The 24,817-nt window shown below is 40.2% G+C and overlaps 1 protein-coding gene across 1 annotated transcript; it reads right to left on the bottom strand.

Annotated features, from left to right (window-relative positions):
• Positions 1 to 3,137: 3,137 nt before the first annotated feature.
• Positions 3,138 to 3,607, bottom strand: LOC131488749 (cytochrome b-c1 complex subunit 7). Its single transcript, XM_058690587.1, has one exon. It carries the CDS (start codon positions 3,599 to 3,601, stop codon positions 3,266 to 3,268), a length of 336 nt encoding a protein of 111 aa, XP_058546570.1. The 5' UTR covers positions 3,602 to 3,607; the 3' UTR covers positions 3,138 to 3,265.
• Positions 3,608 to 24,817: the final 21,210 nt, after the last annotated feature.

The raw sequence follows: 24,817 nt of genomic DNA, 5'->3' as shown, positions 1-24,817 counted from the left end.
AAAAAAAAAAAAAGGAAAGATCAGGACACAGACACACACAGAGGAAAGACCATGTGAAGACATAGGGGGATGATAGCCATCTACCAGACAAGGAGACAGGAAACCAGCCTGAGAAGAAACCAACCCCACTGACACCTTCATCTCAGACTTCAAGCTTCTAGAACTGTGAGGCAATAAATTCCTGTTGTTTAAGCCATTCACCCTGTAGTGCTTTGTTATGACAGCTCTAGAAAATTAATACAGTCATTAATGGAAATTTAGAAAATTGAAGCCAGAAAGGTCTATAGAAACACACAAATATTCACAAAAGAAAGGGGGCTGTCAACCCCCAAAATGCCACTTTCCTATCCTTGGGGTGTGCATAGCTTGAAGAACTCTGCAAGCTATCTTGCCTGAAATCATTACACTTTTGAAATTATCCAACTAAATCCTTTTGCTCTGGCTGGATTTTCAGCAAGTAATATTCTGACTATAATTTGATCTTCTATAAGAAAGTTGATATCAGTTCTTTTCTGTCTGTCCAACTGAGGCCAGCTCCTCCTCCACTTATCGTGACCCTAACATGGCTGTCAGTCTCACAGCCCTGCCTGCCTCACTGAGCCAAGGGAAGTCAATCAAATTTCCCAGTCCCTTGGATACAGTGACTGGCCAGGGTTAGTCACATGACCTTCACAGGCAGCGTTTTTCTGGGAGAGTGATATGAACAATCGAGAGAGAAGGACTGCTCTCTTCTCCCAAGGTTGGGCAACCAAAGGATTTCATAAGTCTGTAGCTGCCAAGGCCATCATGTTACCTATGACAAAATCTATATGGGAATGAAATCCAAGGAAGAAATCCATGCAAGAGAATCAGAGAGGCAGTAAGAAAGAACTGATAACATCACTTAAACTATTGGATCCAACTGTGCCTGAAATAAGCTTCAAACTCATAGGCTTCTCCATTATCAAAGCGAAGAAATTCCATTTTCTGCTCAAGCTAGGTTGATCTGGATTTCTGTCCTACAAAACCATAATAAGTCCTGACTAACATATGCACAGGTCTTTCCTTCTGCCATTGTGAATCTAAGAAACCATGGCTTCCTGGAAATTTGGGATAACATCATAGGTAAAAGTTCAATTTAATGAGTGGAAGGTTTGAAACTTTAGAGCCTCTCTTGATACCGGTGGGACACAAAAAAATTGCAAACTTTCATGAGTTAGAAGAGCCAATAGTTCCTTTTTTTTGTTTTTGTTTTTGTTTAGCTCGGTCAAATTTGGGTTTCTGACTGAAGCAAGTGTCTGGCTGTCTTTTGATCAGGTGTACAATTATTAATCAGCAAAACCAAATAAAATTAGTCTTTTAAAAAAACTAATTAAAACGATGTTCATTGCAGTACCGTTTGTTACGAACAATTTAAAGTAATGTAAATGTCCATCAGCAGAAGAGCAGAGGCAGGAGGAAGTACAAATCAGTACATTGTGCATGAACAGCAATTTGGCAATAATTGTCAAGATTACTTATGCACTGTAGTAGTCTATGTGCGTTGCCATAACAAATACCACAGACTGGGTGGCATGCACAACAGAACTTTATTTTCTCACGGTTCTCAAGACTGGAAGTCTGAGATCAAGGGTGGTAGCAGGGTTGATTTCTGGTAAGACCTTTCTCCTTGGTTTGAAGATGGCTGCCCTCTTGCTGTGTCTTCACATGGTTTCTTTGTGTGTGAAGTCTGGTGTGTCTTCCTCTTCTTTCTTTTTTTTTTTAACTTTATTTATTTATTTTGAGAGAGAGAGAGAGAGAGAGAGAGAGAGAGACAGCCTATGTGGAGGAGGGGCACAGAGAGAGAGAGAGTGAGAGAAAGAATCCCAGGCAGGCTCCATGATGTCAGCACAGAGCCCAACATGGAATTCGAGTTCACAAACTGTGAGATCATGACCTGAGCTGTAATCAAGAATCGGACACTTAGCCAGCTGAGCCACCTAGGCACACCTGTGTTTCTCTTCTTATAAGGACATCAGTTCTACTGGGTTAGGGCCTCATCCTTATGACCTCATTTATCTTCAATTACCTCTTTAAAGGCATTATCCCCAAACATAGTCACACTGAGGATTAGAGCTTCAAGGTGAATTTGGGGACCAGTCCATAACATACACTAATACTTTGACCTAGAAATTTCACATCTACTAACTTATCCTAGGGATATTCAAATATACTTGAATGCAAACAAAGTGATATATGTACAACATTCATTAAGACCTGTTCGCAATAACGAAACATTGAGAACAACTAATGTTGTCACTGGTTAAATGAATACTGATCTATCTTCTCAATGGAATATAATGAGCACATAAAAAGGAAAAGAAACAGTGTGTTTATATGGAACAATCCTTAACAGTTCTTGTTGGAGGCGGGGTGGGGGGGGGGAAGCAAGGAACAGAACAATGTACATGGTACTATACAGCTAAAAGTAGGAGAGAAATATGTACAAATATAATCTGCTTGTATATGTATCAAATATCTCTGGAAAATGAGCAAGAATGTAGGAACACTGGCTGCCTTCAGAAAGGGGAACTGTGTTGAAGAGAAGCTTTTAGATTCTTCTAGTAAGTTACGAATTTTGGAAGATTCTGGGAAAGAATTGAAGAATTGGTTTTTGCTCCTTCCAGTCCCTAGAGCAGCATTTCTTACATCCTCTTAGAGTGGCCACATTCTAATCTCTGCCTCAGTGGTCACATTGCTTTCTCCTCTTCATTCTGTGTTAAGTATTTCTCAGCCTCTCCAGAGCCTAAGAAAAGCATCTAGGATTGCACTGAGGGGCCATCTGGATAATCCAGGATAATCTCCCCACCTCAAAATCCTTAACTAAGTCACATCTGCAAAGTCTTGCCATGTAAATAACATTTGCAGGTTCCAAGGATTAGAACCTGGAAACTGTGGGGCCATCATTCAGTCTACTGAAGGAAAGGCTGAAGGAAGTTTACTGGTTCATTAAGTGTGGCAAATATATTATCTTCATGTAATCGAGGAAACTAGGTGAGGGATATACAAGAGTTCTCTCCACTATCATCTCAATTTTTCTATGAATTTGGGATATATGAGAGTTGTCTCTACTATAATCTCAATTTTTCTTTTCTTTTTTTTTTTTTTTTTTTTTATAATTACAATAGACATTTATTTAAAGTTAATACATTTGCAGCTCAAATAGTTCCAAATTGTATATTTTGGGTTTACCCAATCTCTTAAAAATATCTGAGGGCAGCTGCAATCACAGATTTCAACTCCATGATTATTTCTTTGCCCATTCTTCTCTTTCTTTTCTTTCCCGAATAACTTCTTTCAGATATGGTTCAAGGTAGAATTTATCCTCCTCATATTTTGTCCACTGCTCTTTAGGCAAGATCTGGTGCCTCATGGTCAGGTCCAGTGCTCTCTTAATGCGAAACATCCTGTCATTGTAAAGGTTCTCAGGAAGCCTTCTTATGGCCTCTTTCACATCATCATTCTCATATATTGTATCATCTCGCATTAGTCCCAGTTTATTGAACCCTGCAGCATTGTAATACCATTTTCGAATACCCTCCAGCCACCGACTTGATGCTGCAACCGCAGGCCGGCTCGCCATTTTTTTATAATCTCAATTTTTCTGTAAATCTGAAACTGTTCTGAAAAAGTCCATTAAAAAAAACTAAACATGCAACTGCCCTAATGACCCAAGAATTGCACTCCTGGGTATTTATTGCAGAGAAATGAAGACTGTGTTCATGCAAAAGCTTGTACACGAGTGCTCATAGCAGCTTCATTTGTAATAGCCAAACACTAGAAATAACCCAGATGTCCTTTAACTGGTGAATAGCTCAACAAATTGTGGTACATGCACACTTTGGGATAGTACTCAGCAATGAAAAGGGACAAATTAGTGATAGACACCATTTGGATGAATCTCCAGAGATTATGCTGAGTGGAAAAAGCTAATTCCTGGGGTGTCCGAGTGGTTCAGTTGGTTGGGCATTCCACTCTTGATTTGGGCTCAGGTCGTGGTCCCAGCATTGTGAGATCAAGCCCCACATCAGGCTCCATGCTGAGTGTGGAGTCTGCTTGAGATTCTCTCTCTCTCTCTCTCTCTCTCTCTCCCCCTGCCCCACTCACACATTTTCTCTCTAATTTAAAAAAGGAAAAGAAAAAAAGCTAAGTCCAAAAGTTTATATACTGTATGATTCCATTTAAAAAATGTTTAATGTTTATTTATTTTTTGAGAGAGAGAGAGAGAGAGCGAGCATGAGTGGGGGAGGGGCAGAGAGAGAGGGAGACACAGAATCCGAAACAGGCTCCAGGCTCTGAGCTGTCAGCACAGAGTCCCACGTGGGGATTGAACCCACAAACTAGGAGATCATGACCTGAGCCGTAGTCAGACACTAAACCGACTGAGCCACTCAGGTGTCCCTGTATGATTCCATTTATATAACATTCCTGAAATGACAAACTTCTAGAAATGGGGAACAGGTTAGTGGTGACCAGGGTTAAGGAGTGGGGGTGGGAAGGAAGTGAGTATGGCTACCAGGGGGCAATGCAAGAGATTCTAGGAGTACTGGAAAAGTCTGTACTTGACTGTGTTAAGGTCAGTATGCTGGTTGTGATATTGTACCATACTTTTGCAAGATGTTGCCATTCAGGGAAACAGTTAAGGGTATGTCGTATCTTTATTATTTCATATAACTACATGTAAATCTGTAGCTTCAAAATAAGTTTAATTTTTTAGTGCTTATTTATTTATTTGAGACACACACACACACACACACACAGAGAGAGAGAGAGAGAGAGAGAGAGAGAGAGAGAAGGGAGTGGGGGAAGGGCAGAGATAGAGAAGGAGACAGAGAATCCCAAGCAGGCTCCGCACTGTCAGCACAGAGCCTGACACAAGGCTCAAACCCATGAACTGTGAGCTCATGACCTGAGCTGATATCAAGAGTCAGACACTTAACTGACTGAGCCACCCAGGCATCCCAGAAATTTATTTTTTAAGTGATACTGAATAAGAAATAGTTCTAAATCTGAAGGGAACAAAGCAAAGAATTTTATTTAAGTTCAAAAGTGAATGGGAAAAAGTTCTGAGAGGCTATTTATATTTCTTTAGAAAATATAAACTGCTAGCCAGCGCTAGATAAATTTTGAATCATGAACCAATGTGTTCCCCTTACCAGCAAGAGGAACTCAGGCCACTTGCCACTGCCTTGAGAGGAAGAACAAAGATAATTCTTAATGTATGACCTTCCAATTAGCCTGTTGAAACTCATTACTCAGAAAATAAGTCCAAAAGAAACAAAATATTTTGTTTTGCCTTAGCTTGGGCCGTTTGAATTTAGTGTATCTCATAAATAACAGATTTGGACCAAGCACTAAGCCATCCCATTTCCAGATGTGATCAATATCCTGGTGAGCAGACGGGGTTTGGAAGGAGAGGTGAAGGAGACAGGCCCAGCAAGAGAGAGATGTTGATGAAAGCCTCCAAGAAGGGACCATGGGTGTCAGCCCAGCTTGAACGAAATCGGCAGAAGGGGAGGTGCCTATGGAACCGTGTCCCAATACTTTTGGGGATCTGAGAGCACAGAGTATCTGACTTCCTGGGTTGAGCCTGGAAAAATGGGCAAAATCTCCCAGCTGCACTCTAGCAAGGCTGCATGAGTCCCAGCAGCTGAGTTGGTAACACTGTGTGGGGTGCAGGGGATCAGGGGTCAGAGACAAGCCATGGATTCTCTGATGCTAGACTCTGGAAAGGACACAGAGAGGTCGCAAGAGGACCTCACTGTCGCAAGGAGGAAGAGGCTGAACTAAGTCAGATGACCAGCGCTGAAAAAGAGTTCTGTCTGCAAATACTGAGATGTGATGAAGTCCATCCCCAAAACCCTGAGCAGGTGTCAGCCAGGTCCCCATCCCCCACCTCCAGGCCATAATGTCAGAAATGTAGGAGCCACCAAAGAAGAAGGACAGAGGACAAGAGGGAAAATACAGGAGTGACTGTGAAATGACTGGGAAAATGAGGCACTGTTTACATGCCTGCCTTTCCACTAAATGGGAGTTCCTAATGGCCAGTCCGTTGGCTTCTGAAAGCAAATAAACTCAGCGACTTGCACAGTTGAATTTTGTAACTTCTCTGCCAATGGATTTTATATGTAGTTTCTATTTTCTCCTACTTTTCTACATGGAAGTATATAACATGTAATAAAAATTGACGGATTAAAAGGAAAAATCCAAAATATGGTTTAAGGCCCCAGGATCCACAACTCGTGGCAGCAAGCTGTATTGCCTCTGCACAGCATTGCCAGCTCATATGCCCCTTTGATACGACTTAAAGTCCCTGGTTTCTCATGCCTTTTAAAGCCACAGGGAATACACTCCCAACTTTTAATATTCTTTCCCCCAGCACTGTTCTTCTCTCTTTCTTCTGGTGACCAGTAGGAGGGTGGCCACTCGGAGACCTTGTCTGTGTGTCAGGCGTTGCCATTGTGAAGGTCCATCCGGAGGCCAAGCTCGGTTGACTCCTAGAGAACCTCTCTTTTCTCTTGGATCCTGGGAGGAACATCAAATATCACCCGCACTATTAACATTTGCCTTAAAATTTTTTAAAATTTTTTTTTAATATTTATTTATTTTTGAGAGACAGAGCACAAATGGGGGAGGGGCAGAGAGAGAAGGAGACACAGAATCCGAAGCAGGCTCCAGGCTCTGGGCTGTCAGCACAGAGCCCAACGCGGGGCTCAAACCCACAAACCATGAGATCATGACCTGAGCCGAAGTCAGACACTTAACCAACATCCAGGCGCCCCTTAACATTTGCCTTTAAAGGAAGTCACCTTGTTTACATGAAGAAAGACTTTCATATGCTTTCTAATGGTCGTAGCAGAAACACAATGTAGGAGGGAGAATGCTTTCTCTGTTAGGAAGGTTATTGGGTGCAAAGGTTTGCCAGCACCAGATGGTTTCTCCTTTTCAATACCAAAAGGATTAAAAGAAAATTGGAAAAGCAATCCAGTGTTAATGCACACCCAACGTGACTATGTCTCTACCTAAAATCATTTCATCTGCCACAACTGGACCTTGTAAAACACCAAAGCTTATGATGGGTAATAGTCCTCCCAACTTAAAGACTCTTTTATGTTACAAATCATTCAACCACCTGTCCCTGAGCCGCTGACTGGGGAAAGTCAGTTCAGGAAATGCCCAGTGGGTGGCAGCATTGAGACCAGGACTGCCCATGCAAGACTTTTCTTAATATAGCTCCCAGTTGTTTACAGCTTCAGCCTGCTCCAGCCTCTTCCTCCTCACCTGCTGTTTGTCTGCGGCTGCCTCTGGGTCCCCAGGGAAGACAACAGACCAGCTCATCACTTCATGTGGAAACCAGAACTGCGGGCTTCAAAATGTTCCCATCTGTTGGGAGAAGGCCCAGCCCCCCTGCCTTCGCTCCTCCCGGAATCTGAATTCACCAAACAGAAATCTGAACCTACCAAACAGAAAGGATCAAGATCTCTGTGCCCTGGATCCAATTCGAGGTTTTAAGTCAATCAACCAACGCTCCAGCATTTTTAAGCATAGCATGGCATTAGACAGGAATTACAGAACACGATAGCCTGCAGCTTGCACGCTATAGGTGAATTGGGCAGATGATGTTAAAGCTGCTGCTATAAATGAGCAAAACAGGATAGGGCATAGCTGCTAAATGACATGCTAGAGACCTTAAGCAATGTGAAGTTTCAGAGGGGATTAAGGGAAAGCCAAGCAGAACCTTCTTTCCCAGGGCTCATTAAAATGCCCATAGGGCACCTGGGTGGCTCAGTCAGTTAAGTGTCTGACTTTGGCTCAGGTCATGATCTTACGGTTCGTGGGTTCGAGCCCAGCATCGGGCTCTGTGCTGACAGCTCAGAGCCCGGAGCCTGCTTTGGATTTTGTGTCTCCCTCTCTCTCTGTGCCCCTCCCCACTCAGGCTCTTTCTCCCTCCCTCTCTCTCTCTCTGAAAAGTAAATAAATAAAAAATAAAATGCCTATAAAACATCTAAAATGCCAGAAAATTTCAGCAATATCAGATATTAGGGATAAAAATTAGACACCAAGATCCCCAGAAGGAGTCTCCACGGATTAGCAGCACGATGGGTAGATGGGGTGTGTATTCATCTCCTAGGGCTCTCATAACAAATACCACAGACTGGATGGCTTCAACACAAGTCTATTTCTGACAGTTCTGGAGGTCTAAGACCAAAGCATCAGCAGGGCTGGTTTCTCCCGGAGCCTCTCTCCTTGGCTTGCAGATGGCCGCCTTCTTGTGGGCGTTCTCCCTACAGCGTCTTTCCTTTGTGCTCTCGTGTGCCTGCTGCCTGTTCTTCCCCACGTCAGGACACCAATCCTATTGGGTGATAAACCACTCATCATCCATTTAACCTTAAAATGACATCATTTAACCTTAATTACCCCTTGAAAAGTCCTGTCTCCAAATAAAGTCACATCGAGTGTTAGGGATTCAACATAAGAATTTTGAGGGGCACAACTGAGACCCAGACAGGGTCCCAAGCCACTCCTTAATTTTTGCAGAGAAAATTGTCTGGAAGGAAAACAGGAAATAAAAGGAAAGGAGGTAGAGGGAAAGGAAGGGAAGGATCAGGAGAAAAGAGAAAGCCCATTGATGATTGAATTGAGGCCCCTTTTGTGATGGCCCCAGGGACACCTCCCAACTTGACAAAGGGAAGGGAGACTGCCCTAATGAGCAGGGTTGCTCAAAGTAGAAAGTCCTTGGAGCATAAGGCAGAAGAGAGAATTTGCCTCAGATATGCTGTGGTTATAAGTATCCGGGAGGCTGACTCCGAAGGCAAAGATAAAAATCCGTTCCAGCAAGCAGCACTGCATTAACCAGAAAAACAGGCCTAGGGGAAAGGTTAAAGAGCCCCTCAGAAAGCTCTCCTATAATCCTGCCTGCCTCTTTCAACTACAGGTTTAGATGCACGTAAAATTTATTCTGAGTTCAAAAAAAAAAAAAAAATTTATGCTGAGTTCAATGATTATGTATTTGTTTTACCATATGAAAAAAAAAGGCAATGACAGTAAAAGGGGTCTGCAAATATACAATAAGCTAGGTGCCTATCCATATTTGCCTTCTTATTCTGTCAAATAAGAACCCATTGGGGCGCCTGGGAGGCTCAGTTGGTTAAGCATCCCACTGCAGCTCAAGTCATGATCTCGTGGTCCATGAGTTCGAGCCCAGCTTTGGGCTCTGTACTGACAGCTTGGAAGCTTGGAGCCTGCTTTGGATTCTGTGTCTCCCTCTCTTTCTGCCCCTCCCCTGTCCGTGCTCTCTCTCTCTTTCTCTCTGCCTCTCCCCTGATTGTTTTCTCTCTCTCTTTCAAAAAAAAGAACCCATTGAAATTGAATCAAGTAAGAACTATTTCAGTATGAGTCTCTTTGCATTGTCATTGAAGAGTCTTACATTTGGAAACAAAGCCAGCATTGTTTTTTCCTATGGAGGTAGGTCCAGGCTTAAACTCAAGCTGAAACTGCAGGTAGCCCCTGGAAGGAAAGGTCTGAGGGTTCTGACTGACGTTGACATAAGTATTCTTGAACATTGTCTCTACATAGAATTCTCCTCTTTCTAGCATGAATAATAGAACAAAATCAATATGAGATCTATGAAGAAATTCTACAGCACAAAGTAAAACCTTTCTAATGACCAAATCTTTCAGTGGAAAATAACCAGATCTTTCAAATCTTTTTTCCGAACCAGAAGAAAAATGGGAAAATATTTATTTACTTTTGTTCCTATAGGGAATTGTCTCTATTGAACGAGAATGAGGCCTTGATGAGGAGAGAAGCTGAGATCAGAAGGAAGGGCAATGAAACTAACGCCCAGGGAGAAGACATAAAATAAATACATTGGGTGCTAGAAAAGACAAGTTTGCAACCTGGTGATACAGAAGTCCAACTGGAGAAACACTCTCTGATCACACAGGAAATGAATAAAGAGACGAAAATGACAACAGAAAAAAGATAGCAATAGATACTCTAGGTTAAATGAAACGGTGACGTGAAATCCACAGAATGGTAGGTGTTCCCCCCAAAGTTAATTGAATCCAGTCAAACCAAATGGAATGAAAGCATTACTCCAGCTATAAATGAAGTCAATTTCCAAGCACGAAACAAAGCTTTAGCTTTAGAAGAGCTCTATTTTGATAAAGATAATAAATAGAGAGATCTCTTCGAAGACACAGACTATTAAAATTTTAAAGTTTAAAGAATAATAAAGGGTCTTGAAAATATTCATTCTCGGAAAAAAATTACCTTTGAAAAACAAAAATTATGAAGTAATGTCAATATAAAATGACCTTCATTAGGGGCACCTAGGTGCCTCAGTTGGTTAAGTGGCAGACTTTGGCTCAGGTCATGATCTCTCACAGTTCGTGAGTTGGAGCCCCACGTTGGGCTCTGTGGTGACAGCTCAGAGCCTGGATCCTGCATCAGATTCTGTTTCCCTCTCTCTCTGCCCCTCCCCTACTCATGCTCTGTTTCTGTCTCAAAAATAAATAAACATAAAAAAATTTTTTTAAATAACCTTCGTTATTGTATTTGATGCTTTTTCTTTGAGTTCTACTATGGTTAGGATAACCATTGCTGCCCTGCGTCGGTTTGGTTTTTGTTTGTTTGTTTGTTTGTTTGTTTTTGTTCTTAATTCACAATAGTTAATAGATAATCTTCATCTTTTTGCCATCCATGCTATTTTATCCTTTTAATGTAATCATTTTAATGTACTATAAATATATTACTCATACAAAGAGTGCATAGAAACGTTTATGTGTCAATCTCTTCCTCTTGAATTCAAATAGAACCTGTGACTTGCTCTCAGCAAGGGATTATGGTCAAGATGATAATCAGGCTTTTTGACTACACTATGTCACAAGACCCTATCTAAGCAGCCAGAAGAGAGAGACTTTCCTCCCTTCCATACGGTGAGAGGGCCCACAGATTTCATCATCTGGCAGGGAAAGGCTGGCAGCCTCTCGTAACTGAGAGCAGGCCACTGGCTAACAGCCTACAAGAAGACAGAGACAAATACTGTAGGACTCCACTTACACGAGGTACTTAGAAGAGTTAAATTCGTAGAGACAGAAAGTATATTGGTGGCTGCCAAGGGCTGGAGGGATGGCAAAAACTGGAAGTTGTTTAATGGGGACAGAGTTTCAGTTTGGGAAGATGAAAACATTCCAGGGACGGATGGTGGTGATGGTTGCACAACGATGGGAATGTACTTAATACCACTGAACTGTACACTTAAAAATGGTTAATAGGGTAAATTTTATGTTAAAAAATCACATACTGGAATAGAAGGGTTAGCTAATGCTATAGTGGTAATTGATATGCCCCAATTCGAGAGACCCCCCGAAAACAAACCACCAGAGTCCAGAGTCAAAGCCAAGCGGCAAGGGTCGTTTATTGCAGGTTCGAACCCGGTCCTCCGCGCACTCGTTGCCGGTGACGGTGACGCTAAGAGGCCCCGAGCGAGGATCCTACAGCTTCTTTTATAGACAGGCACAAACAAGTTAGGGATTTTTTTTGTGGTTACAGAGCTGTTATTGGTTGACATTTAAATTTGAACACTCAGCAGAACTTGATTGGTTCCCGCCTTTTTTTTCAAACCACTCAGCAGAACTTGATTGGTTCCCGCCTTTAGGTCAGACCACAACCGGGAACGGTGGGTGGGGGGGGTGGGGGGAGGTCTTTTCTTTGCAGTTGTGAGTACACCTGGTAATTTTTCTCTTAGTCTCTCAGTAATCATTTTGCAATATACACAATATATCACATCAACACATTGTACACCTTAAACATACACAGTCCATGTCAATTATATCTCAAGAAAGCTGGGGAAAAATTAAGAATAAAATAATTTTAAAAAGAAACAGTGACATAATAAAGGGATGCTGTTTTCAGCTGCAAAATATGTGATAATTTATGAAGCACCATAGGAAACTAATAAAACTCTCTATTCGTGTGTTTCAAAAAACTTATGTGCAGTCTGATGAATGCTTACACGGAGCTACGACTCAAATTAAGAAATAGTATATTGCCAACCTTAAATGTCTTTGTGTGTCCTTTCTTATTCACACCTTAAAGCAAACACTCTCTCGTTTTGCTTTATGCTTTTACTATCTGGGAATACATCCCTAAGTGCAAGTTTTTGAAATTTGTATAGATAAAATAGTAATAATTTTCTTTTCCTGCCTGACATTTTTTATTCATCTTGATGTTTGAAGATTCACTGCATTTGCTGTGGCCGGCTCTGCTTTAATTTCATTGCTATAAAGTATTCTATACACCACAATTTCCTTAAGCATTTACTCTTGGCCACTTGAGTTGTTTCTTGTTTTGACTAATAGTAGTTATTTCATTTAAACTGGGATTTTTATAAGTAGTATCTAATTGGATTTAGTATTTTAATCCAATCCTTCCCTTTTAATAGGTGAGTTTCATCCATCCATATTGATTGTGACAAACAATACACTTGTTCCTACTTTCTGTTATCTTAGTTTCCCCAAGATGTGAAAGACAAGCTAACCATTAACTCTGTATCAGATGTAGGGGCCAAGGGCAGGCCGTCCCAAGCTGGGCTACTTTGGCATGCAGATTACTGCGAGTTAAAAAGTAATTAAAACTCAGCAAATTCAGGAATAACTCTTTACCTCCCTTCACAACTGCCTAACAAGATTTTTTTTTTCTTAAGTAGGTATACACTCAATGCAAGCCTGAATTCACGACCCACAGATCAAGAGTTGCGTCCTCCATCAACTGAGCCAGCCAGGCACCCCTAAAAAGAATTTAGATAGAGGACCTACTCCAGGAAGGGAGCTATCACCATAGATAACTACATTATGATACGAACTAGGTATACTAGGGAGGAAACTAGCCAGACCTGTTTGATCAAAGTCCTCTATGAACCATTGTTTCCAAGTGGCCCAGCAAACACTTGTTTACCAAACATTTACTCTTTTCCCTCTTCCTATAAATTGCATTCCTTCCCTTTGAAGTCCCAGGCCCCTGGGGCGCAAGGGTGGCTTAGTTGGTTAAGCATCCAAAGACTCTTGGTTTGGGCTCAGGTCATGATCTTACTCTTGAGTTCAACAGGGGGCCTGCTTGGGATTTCCTCTCTCCGCCTCATTCTCTCTCACTCTCTCTCTTTCTCTTTCTCTTTCTCTTTCTCTTCCTCTTCCTCTTTCTCTCTCTCTCAAAAATAAATAAACTTAAAAAAAAAAAAAAGAAGTCCCAGGCCCCTACCCCCTTCTCCTTAATTCATAATGACATATACCTCACTTTGCCTGTATTTGGAATTTCCTTATCCACATGGATTCCCCATACAAATGCTAATAAATTTTATTTTCCCCTGTCAATCTGTCTCATGTCAATTTGATTCTTATTCCTGCTAGAAGGACCTTTAAGGGGACAAGAATTCTTGCTCCCTGACACAGAATAAGGGAACTTGATAGGTATGCACCTTAGTTGAGCAGATCTGAACAAAATGAATGCCTGATAAAGACCAGAAATTAAACTATACATAATCTAAAATGAACTAACAATAATTATCTTTCATATATTAATGACAAAGCACTGAAATGTTTAAAACAAAAAAAGAGGATAAATGGACAGAAACTTGTTTTTCATAGAATCTTTAAGAAGCCACTCTCTATGATAAATTATGTGGATGTGTGTACTTCAAGATTTCATATATTCTAATTAATGTGTTTGATCTTACATACAGCTCTATCTCAAACTTCTTGTACAATTTAAAAATACCCATGCCTTTTTTTCTGGCATCCATGAAACATTTTCAAAGATTGCTCATATAACGGACCTCACTGTAACAAAATTACATGAAACATATCCTCCAACCAAAATGTAACATAATGCAGTCACTAATAACAAAGATAAAGAGAAAATCCTGATGATTTGAATATTTTAAAACATAACCTTATGGGCTATTAGATCAAAAAAGAGAGTACAATGAAATAAAACTACAATTTTAGACTATTTACAGAATAATAAAAAAACAAGACCACCACATATTAACATGTAGTAATTGGTAAGATACTCAAATGGAAATTTGCAGGTCTAAATGGATTTGTGATATGATGATATAATAAGACAAATACATCTGATCTTTGTCCCTGGTTCATGAGAGCTCCTACAACACTTGGAATTTCCTGAGTGATGGGGTTAAGAGGAGCATTTTTTATTATTCATTATAAGCCCGTTTCAAGCATACCTGAGTTTGGGTTTGGCTTCAGGATAGGGGCCAGTTGCCAGAGGGACCATCTCAGTGAGTAGAAGGTTGAACCTTTCAGCCCCACCCCCAATAGGGTCTGAAGAGCTTCTGAGCTGGTGAACACATGGAGGTTCTGGGAAGGTGGCTTGCCTAGAGAAGGCATAGAAGCTTCTTGCCCCTTCCCACATACCCTGCCTAATGCATCTCTTCCTTCCATCTGGCTGTTCCTGAGTTATATCCTTTATAATAAACCAGTAATAGTAAGTGAAGTGATCCTCGGGGTTCTATGAGCCATTTTAGCAAATTATCAGACCTCGTGGGAACCCCTCAACTTCATAGCTGGTAAGCCAGATGTATATGTTGCCCAGACTTGGCACTGACATCTGAAGTGGAAGCCATCTTGTAGTACTGTGGGGTCTGTGCTAATTCTGAGTAGTTAGAGTCAGAATTGAATTAAATTGTGGTACACCCAGTGGGTGCCCAGAAAGCTGCAGAATTGGTTGGTGTGAGAAAAAAACTCCACACATTGGGTGTCAGGAGTGTTCTGCGGGCAGAAACGGATCAAAATAGTAGTCCTTAAAGTTTTTGTTTTTGTTTTAAATACACATGAAATAGCTACTCAAGTGAAAATTTTTAAATGTTAAAAAAAAACAGATTAGGGGTGCCTGGGTGGCTCAGTCGTTAAACATCTGACTCTTGATTTCAGGTCAGGTCATGATCTCAAGGTTCATGTGATCAAGCCCTGCATCAGGTTCTGTGCTGATAGCATGGAGCCTGCTTGGGATTCTCTCTCTCCCTCTCCCTCTCCCTCTCCCTCTCCCTCTCCCTCTCCCTCTCCCTCTCCCTCTCTCTCTGCCTTTCCCCTGTTCTTCTTCTTCTCTCTCTCTCTCTTTCTCTAAATAAAACACTGAAGAGAGATTTAAAAAAGGAAATCTTAAAAATCCAAACAGAAAATAATTGTGGTCTATTGACTGCAAAATAGTTACAATTAGTCACCCTTCCCTGAATCTACACCTTTTGCAATATGACTTTGCAACTCCTCTCAACAATTCCTCCAAACCCTGATACCAGCTTGGCCTTGTGACTTTCCTGTGGCTAATAAATTGCAGCAGAAATGAGGGTTGCTGTGGCCGAGGGAAAGAGTAGGTATGGCAAATGATACACCCTGAAGTGACACAGGACTTCTGTCCACATTTCAATGGGAAAACAATCACGTGGCCATATCTAACTCAAAGGGGCAGAGCCATACAGTTCAACCATGTGGTCAGAAGGAAAACTAGAAATTTTTAGTGAGCAAATCAAACATAAGGTTCACTGTGACTTGAAATCATTTTATTTGTTTGTTTGTTAAATATTTTCTTACTCCCTCCACCAGAGCATTAGTTCCGGGAAGGCCAGGTTCTTGTCTGTTTGTTCCTGCTGTATCCCTAGCTCTTAGAACGTTCCTTGCCTCAAGGGAGGTTTTTAAAAAATAAATTATCATATCATATAAGATTATTTGATAATGAATTAGAAAATCTTACTAATGTGGAAAGTTTTTGGAGAATATAATTTGAACCATAAATTAAGCTTAAGAAGTAGAATATCTGAAGAGAGCAATTATGCAAGTATAAATATTTAAAAATTACCTCCAAAAAAATCTTCAGGAAGCAGTGAATTTTTAACTAATGAATTCTTTCAAAATTCTAACAGAGTTAATTATAATGCTACATACATTTGATTCAGATTATTTAAAAAGCTAGAAATACATTTGTGAATCACGCATAAGCCATTTAGCACAACCTGACAAAAAGTAACGTGAGCAAATAAATAAAATTGGAGCCAATCAGAGGCGCCTGGGTGGCGCAGTCAGTTGAGCGTCCGACTTCAGCTCGGGTCATGATCTCGCGGTTCGTGAGTTCGAGCCCCGCGTCACGCTCTGGGCTGATGGCTCAGAGCCTGGAGCCTGCTTCAGATTCTGTGTCTCCCTTTCTCTCTGCCCCTTCTCTGCTCATGCTCTGTCTCTCTCTGTCTCAAAAATAAATAAAAACATTAAAAAAAATTTTTTTTTTAAATTGGGAGCCAATCAAATTCAGCATGGCATTACTAGAATTACTGCACCTGTTTAAGTGGAATTTTTTGCTGGATGGTTGGATATTAGGACATCTATTAGTAATTAAACATATTTTGTATCATACATGTGGTCACCTCAATCAAAAGCAATGTTTATCTCAATATCAATCATAAATATTCTTATCCCAAATCAAACCATTAGCCAACATACTATTCAACAATGAAAGGGTAGAAACATCCCCATTTAAAAACCAGAGGAAGGAGGGGTCAGTTAAGCATTCGACTGTTGATTTTGGCTTAGGTCTTGATCTCATGGTCATGATCTCATAGTCATGAGATCCAACCCCGCTTTGGGCTCAGCACGGAGCACAGAGCCTGCTTGGGATTCTCTCTCTCTGCCCCTCCCTTGTCATGCTCTAAATACACACTTACATAGATACATAAATACCAGAGGAGGGAGAGAGCAACAAAATACAAAACACATTCACCATTATTTAGCATTTTCAGAAGGTTTTAAGTGAGATAATCCAACATGAAATAGAACTAAGAAATTGAAAAGACAAAATTACCATAATTTCTCTTCACTAGGGTTGCCTCTTTAGAAAACTCAGTGACTAAATGGAAAAAGTATAAGAATCATTGAAAGTTTAGTAAAGTGACTACATATAAAATCAGTGCCCCTGAGTGTGAAAGCTTTCCTATATTCACAACAAAAGAGACACTAGAAATAAATTTCTGGGGAGCATTTCTCAGATGAAACTATTAAAATCATGCTGTTGAATGAAGCAGATAAATGCTTAGAATTATTGCTATGTGAAGAGAGTAGGTTATGTAACAACAACATGATACCATTTTTTGTAAAATATGCATACAAATACCTGTATTTTTAAAGGATACACATAGGGGCGCCTGGGTGGCTCAGTCGGTTAAGCGGCCGACTTCGGCTCAGGTCATGATCTCACGATCTGTGAGTTTGAGCCCCGCATCAGGCTCTGTGCTGACAGCTCAGAGCCTGGAGCCTGTTGCAGATTCTGTGTCTCCCTCTCTCTCTGCCCCTCCCCTGTTCACGCTCTGTCTCTCTCTGTCTCAAAAATAAATAAACGTTAAAAAATAAAAATAAAAAAAAAATAAAGGATACACATAAAAATACTAACACACAGTATTCTGCACAAGACATGTGAAAATATTCCAGATGGACTAGAAGGATAGACATAAAAATATGAATATATAGGATCTCTCTGCCAGAGAATTAAAAATAACTTTTAGGGTTTTCTTTGCACTTCCTAGCATGTTCTGCTATTTCTGCGGCTTTTTTAACAATACAATATTTAAAGAAAATTCAAAGCCGATATATTTGAGGAGAATATCTCATTAAAAAATGCAAAAGAAGATGTGAAACATCTAAAAATAATTTTAGTAAGAGATGTGTATAACTTCTCCAAACCTGAATCACACCTACATTGCTAATGTGAATATACAATAGCACAGCTGCCCTGGAAGAACATTTGGCAGTTTCTTAAAAAGCTAAAATGTACATACCATACGAGTTAATGATTATACTCCTGAATATCTGACCCAGAGAAATAAAAATTTGTATTCACACAAAAACCAGCACAGGAGAGTTTACAGCCAATTCCAATCCAAAAGTTGCTATGCTATATGATTCCATTCATGTAACATTCCTGAAATGATAATATTATAGAACTGGCAAAGAGATTAGTGGTTTCCAGGTTAGGGGGTGTAGAGGCAGGAGGGAAGGAGAGGTGGCTAAAAAAGGCGAGATGACAGAACCTTGCAGTGATGGAAATATTTGGTATTTGATGGTATCAGGTATCCATGGAAAGCTATTGAGATACCACGCTATAATTTTGCAAGACATTAGCACTTGTGGAAACTGGGTAAAGCATAAACAGGATTTCTCTCTATTATATCTTACAATTACACGTGGATCTACAATTATCTCAAAATTGAAGTTTAATTTTAAAAAAGATTATATAGGGGTGCCTGGGTGGCTCAGTTGGTTAAACACCTGATTCCTGATTTCAGCTTAAGTCGTGATCTCACAGTTGGTGGGTTTGAGCCCCACATTGGGCTCTGTGCTGACAGCAAGGAGCCTGCTTGGGATTCTCTCTCTCCCTCTCTCTCTCTGCCCCTCCCCAACTTGTGCCTGTTCTCTCTCTCTTTCTCTCTCTCAAAATAAAATAAACAAAAAAATACAAATTAAAAAATAAAATTAAAAAAGATTATATAATGATAAGCAAATGCAATTGCAAACTTGGATTGGATTGAATGGAAAATTAAATGGAAGAAACAGCTCTAAAGGATTATTTGGTGCACAACTGAAAGTTAAATATAGATGTGTATTGGATAATATTTATTGTATACAGTAAATTTTTTAGTGTGAAAATAGTATTGTGGTTATACAGGAAACTATACAACTGTCCTTGTTCTTAGTATACTTAAGTGTTTAGGGATAACAGAAAACAATGTCTGCACCTAACTCTCAAGTAATTAAAAAATAAGAAACTCGAATAATTCACAGTAGGTGAAAGAGGGAAAGAAAAAGAGTCTAAGCACCAACATGGAACATTTCTGAAAGATAAGCAAACAGGCAGACACTCTAAAGAGTAGTGATAAGGAAAACAGCCTCAATAATCAATTGTTATGAACTTTGTTCCATACTAAGAATCTTTAATATTTTACTTGCCTACACAAACTTTCCACTCTCTTAGATAAATGCCATAAACTTTCTACAAATCGTAAACGTTTTAGTGACTAGAAGCTGTAACCTTTCCCAAACCCAGGTTATCAATACTTGTAAATAGCCATTTTCAAGTTTGCCAATTTATGGCTCCAAAGTCCACCTTCCCTTCTCCTCTGAATGCACTGGGGTCTCATCTTCCTCAGTGGAATGTCGGCAAAAAACAGAGGCCATTTTTAGAGGTGGCTGTAGATTGGATTCATGTCAAAAGTCTTGGGACGTTTGGGGTGCCTGGGTGGCTCATTTGGTTAAGTGACACTCTTGATTTCTCTCAGGTCATGATCTCAAAGTTTGTGGGTTGGAGCCCCGCGTTGGGCTCTGCGCTGACAGCACGGAGCCTGCTTGGGAGGCTCTGTCTCCTGTCTCCTCTCTCTCTGCCCGTCCCCTGCTCATGCTCTCTCTCTCTCTCTCTTTCACAATAAATAAAGTTAAAAAAAAAAAAAAAGGTCTTGTGAGCTTAATGAAGGCAGGGATCATGGTATAGTGGCCCTAAAGCTCGCTCCCCTCCTTCCCAAATATAGATTATGTAAATAGCAAAGCCTTGTTTTTAAGTGCTAAGTTGGTCATATTTTTTTTTTTTTATCACAATAGTACTTGAAGAAAGTAGAACTAAGTTCCAAAAATATAAGGGGGAAAATCGCCTTGTATTTTTCACCCTTCTGTAGCATGACTATGTTATCTTGTATGTGAATTTTAAGTTTTTTTAAGTTACTGCAGTGTGTAGGAGGGCGGAGGGAGGGGGAGTTTTCCCTGGGGGCGGGTGTTGATTTGTTTTTTTAAATAATACTCAATCCTAGAATCGTAGGAAGAATGAACAAAATACACACCAAGAACCAGATGGGACACAAATTGACAGTCTTTCTGCAAAGTCATTTGTAACAGAAGTAATAAATATTCATAGCCTTTGACCTACCAATTTCCATTGAAGGAAACCATCTTAAAGTCATAATTTAAGGTATGGACAAAGAGTCATGCACAAAAGTTCATTGACACATTATAAAAGCAAATTCAGTAAAAAGAGCCTTAGAGGAACAATTTACCACAGGCATAGCCATGCACAGGAAACTGTACATTCTTTAACATTATTTTGAGGCATTTTAATTACATAGGAAATACTTGATATAAGAAGTGAAATAAATATAAACTATTTTAAGAGCGACGGAACTAAAGCTGATGAATCATTCTAGTTTCCAGTTTTGTTCCAATTTCTAACACTTTATTTCCTCTCTGGAGTATGATATTTGGCATTTTCTCAATTTAGTTCTGAGGGATTTCCTATCAGAAAACATGCCTGCCTGGTCATAGCTAAAATTGTCTCTTTTTCATTAACTTCCGGCATTTACTGCTCATATTCCTAGTTCACTGATGCAGAAAACAAAAAATGCAAATGATCTTTAATAAATACCTTAAGAAAAATTTACCATCACCACCATCCTCAAAAAATTTTGGAAATCTTCCAGTGTGCATGTATCAAATCTTCAAAGAGTATCGTTAATTCACCATAATTATTAGAATGCTGTACCCCTACTGAATCTCCTTCAGAAAAGCAGTGGAGTATCAGCTGTCATTCAGAACATGAAAATGACTTTGTTATAAGGAAGTGGTCAGTCTCATTATTTGTTAATGAAATGTTCTACTTAGAAAATCCAGAAAGAATCTGTTCTGTTTTTGCAGAAATTGGGGTGAAAGTAGGATATTTTGGTGGGTGAAATTTTGGTGGCTGAAAGTTTAATTTGAAACTGAAAATCATTTTGTTTGTAACTATCACAAGGTATTAACAACAGCACCATATGAAAAAAGCAAAGATAGGCAAAAGCCTCAGGAACCTGGAAATGTCCTACTTTGTGTGATAAGAAACTAAAAGGTGTGATCGCATTAACCAAACACACCCACGCATGCATACACACACACACACACACACACACACACACACACACACACACACACACACTTCCTCTTCATTCCCTTTTAGTAAAGCAGCTTTTAATTCGCTTAATTTTATCATTGTAATAAACCTCATTGTAGGCTGTTCCCAATCTATAAAAGAACTGTATATTCTCCCCAAAGCATTTTTATTTAGTTATTTGGAACAAAATACATATTTTCTATAAAAACAATGCTATAAATTGGGACTAGTTTCCCAGTCTGCCCCACAAAAGACTATTTGACTCATATTGTATCTGAAATAGTTTGCAGTGAAAAGATACAATTACTGAAAATAATTCTGTTGTATAAAAGACATTATTTCAACTACATTGTGGGCAATTCAATGAAACTAATCATTACTTATTTAATTGCCTTTTGGGAAAATTATATTATAAATTCTAATCAGGAACACTGGAAATATTTTCCTCTTCTTCCTAACAAGCAAGCTCAAGCCACAATTCAGGACACTTGCTATTGTCCTGTGTCAGATACTCTGCTCTCCAGTGCTGGTGTGAGAATCTCCATACCCAGCATCCAGTGGGAACGTACACAAATCAGGCTTTTGAGCTCAGAAGCTTCCTAAATGGTAAGTCTCCACGTGTTCCAATTTATGGATAAACCAAAATCTAATATATACATTTTTGGTTTTGTGTTACATTGCCATGATTAAAGTCTTGTTTTGTTTTGTTTTTTAAGAATCCTCATGTCCTAAGAGGTCCAACCTCATCCGATTCAAAAGATTAACCATCAAACATGCAAAAATCTGAGCAATTTATTCCATTTGTAAACACTGGAAAGAAGCAGGGTTGAGTAGGAATGTTATAACGTAACATTAAAGTAGACTTTTCAGAAAGTTAAACACCAGATTACCATATAAATATAGAATGAACACATGTCTAAGATTTTATTCAAACTATTAATGAAAGAATAGTTAAGATAATAAAGCTGGTGCAAAGAAGACTTAGAGAAGCAGAGATTTTATACAGTTGGTCAAAGGAATGCTGAAATGAATTCGCCTGCTTACTTGATACAAAATTGGTTAACATCCTATTGTGCATTAACCTCTGGAGTTACATTTTTTTTGATAATTTTTTTAATGTTTACTTATTTTTGAGAGAGAGAGTGTGTGTGAACAGGAGAGAGGCAGAAAAAGAGGGAGACGCAGAACCCAAAGTAGGCTCCAGGTTCCAAGCTGTCAGCCCAGAGCCTGATGTGAGGCTCAAACCCAAGAACTGTGAGATCATGACCTGAGCCCAAGTCGGACGCTCGACTGACTGAGCCACCCAGGCGCCCCTGGGGTTACCTTTTTTAACTGGACAGAAATCTGGTTTCTGGAAACCAGAAACCAGTGTCTATCTGGTTTCTAATCAAATAATAAACAGCAAAGTCAAACACAGGCAAATTCTCTGATGTAGATAATTAAAGAGTTAATTAGGCAAACATGTTTAAAAATGACACTGAAAGGACATGTAGCCCTCCTTCTGCTTTATTTCAAGTTTTGGATGATGTTTCTTAATAGTAATTTTTAAAAATGTGTCCAGAGAGAATGTACCAAGAGAAGCCATAAGGTATCATTTATCTTGATGAATTAACCTGACTCTCAGCTGTCAGTTCAAAAACTGATTTTTTCCACCCAGAGTGCCTGCACATTAACTCAGCTCATGGCAAACAAATCTAAACATCAGACAAAAGCAATTCATTTACATTGAAAATACAACTCACAAATAGATCAGATACTGACCTCCTCTGGCTGGTACATTCTTTCCCTCAAGGAAAGCAATAAATTGGGTCAACTTATCATCTCAACATTGCTTGAACAATGGAAATTGTTGCTTGAACAAGGAAAAAACTTGTCCCAATGCATTGGACACTCACCCATCATTTCCCGCTCTCCCAAATGAATAAAAAAAAAAAGGAGATCCCCTCCTCTCCCCAAGAGTAGAAAAAAATGAGCGTACCCACAAAATGTCTGGGTTCTGGCCTGGGATTTGGGAAGAGGGTAGAGAAAAAGGGCAAGTATTTTTCGTCCCTGCTAATAGACTGGCTTTACCAAAGAAAACTCATTGCCATAATGACTTTTTAAAATTTGTTTTTCTTAGTAATCTCTACACCCAATGTGGGGCTTAAATCAGAAATCCTGGGATCAAGGGTCTCATATTGCTGTGAATGAGCCAGCCAGGTGTCCCTGCCAGAGAGTTTTGGGAACTTCTAATTGAAGGCAGGCTCAAAATTAACCTTTTGTCTCCTAGTGGCTCAGAGTCTGCTCTCAACCTGAACAGTAGACTGAGCCAAGTGCACAGCCCCAGAGCCTGTTATCAGTGTCTGAAGTTTCTCCAGAAGCCTTCCCATACACATCTACCTGTCCACACACCTCACTCACTTCTCTCTGTGCTCCCCACGACCTACCCTCACTCCTCACTATTTACTCCCAACCTTGTTATGAGAACTTTCCCTTATTTTGGTGGAATGGGGGTGGGAGGAGCAAGAAGGGAGAAATGATGGGGTTATCCTGAAACTTATACTCAAAGTATATTCCAAGGCCGGAATCTTCTGTTGGATAACATTCCTTCATATGCTCCTTTGGCTTTGTTTAGCCACTGTTGGCAATCATGAAACCGTTCAATAGGTAACTGCCTCTGCAACTCAACGATTAATGACATCGGGCCATTTCCAAAATTCCTGCCTTTGAAAATGGACAGCTAGGGGGAGATTGGACCCAGGGCACCTCCTCCCCCAAATAGAACGTACATGGGAAATGCCACGCTGGATCTCTGACCTTTTTCTAGGTTCCATCTCATCTAATTCCTCTTCTGATTGATTGATTCATTCTTGATCTGTAATTTTCTCAAAGGTTAATCTATCTACTCTCATGCTCTTCCTGCTTCTGGCGTGAGAAAGAATCTGACTGTAAGGTGCCTCTACCCACATTGCAGATACCAGATTGCATCTCTTCCCTAAATATGGTCGCCATAGATGATATCATTCAGGTGATTCGAAACACTTTATGTGGTGGTTGCTCAAAAATTTACCACTCCAGATCTGATCTCTCCCTCAAGCTTCAGAGGCCTTACTTCCACAGCTTACTAAAAGTCTCTAATTACATACTAGCAAACAACATACGCCTCAGCAGGTCAAACATGGAACTCCTGATTCTTTCCTTTCCCAACCTGGTCCTCTTTCATTCTTCCCCATCCACTCAGTTGCTCGTCAAAAATATCACAGTCCTGGGGCACCTGGGTGGCGCAGTCGGTTAAGCGTCCGACTTCAGCCAGGTCACGATCTCGCGGTCCGTGAGTTCGAGCCCCGCGTCAGGCTCTGGGCTGATGGCTCAGAGCCTGGAGCCTGTTTCCGATTCTGTGTCTCCCTCTCTCTCTGCCCCTCCCCCATTCATGCTCTGTCTCTCTCTGTCCCAAAAATAAATAAAAAAGAGTTGAAAAAAAAATTAAAAAAAAATATCACAGTCCTTTGTTATCACCAGCTCACACCCAATCAGCAAGTTTTATGACATGGCTGTCTCCCTCTAAAATGTATCCAGAATCTGCCCACTTCTAATCACATCCGCTGCTACCCACCAGTTCAAGTCTCTGTCTTTCCTGGATGACTGCAATCTTTCTTTTCCCCCTTCCTCTTGTTTCCGTCCTTGTCCTTACTCTTCATAAAGCAGCCAGAGTGATTCCCATACATGACATCATATCCCTTCTCTCCTTATAAATCTCCTTTGCGTGGATTACAAGACCCTGCCTGATCTAGCCCTCACCTGCCTTTCTGTCTTCACTTTTTACCACTCTCTAACTTAGTAGTCTTTTTCCCCCCTC

The sequence above is a fragment of the Neofelis nebulosa genome, chromosome 10, assembly GCF_028018385.1.
Source record: "Neofelis nebulosa isolate mNeoNeb1 chromosome 10, mNeoNeb1.pri, whole genome shotgun sequence".
NCBI classification, from domain to species: domain Eukaryota; kingdom Metazoa; phylum Chordata; class Mammalia; order Carnivora; family Felidae; genus Neofelis; species Neofelis nebulosa.
The sequence above is the reverse complement of the archived record's forward strand: the minus strand, read 5'-3'. Positions and strand labels throughout refer to the sequence as shown.

Coding starts and splice junctions, on each gene's coding strand:
- LOC131488749 (XM_058690587.1), bottom strand. CDS start 3,601: ATGGCGAGCCGGCCTGCGGTTGCAGCATCAAGTCGGTGGCTGGAGGGT.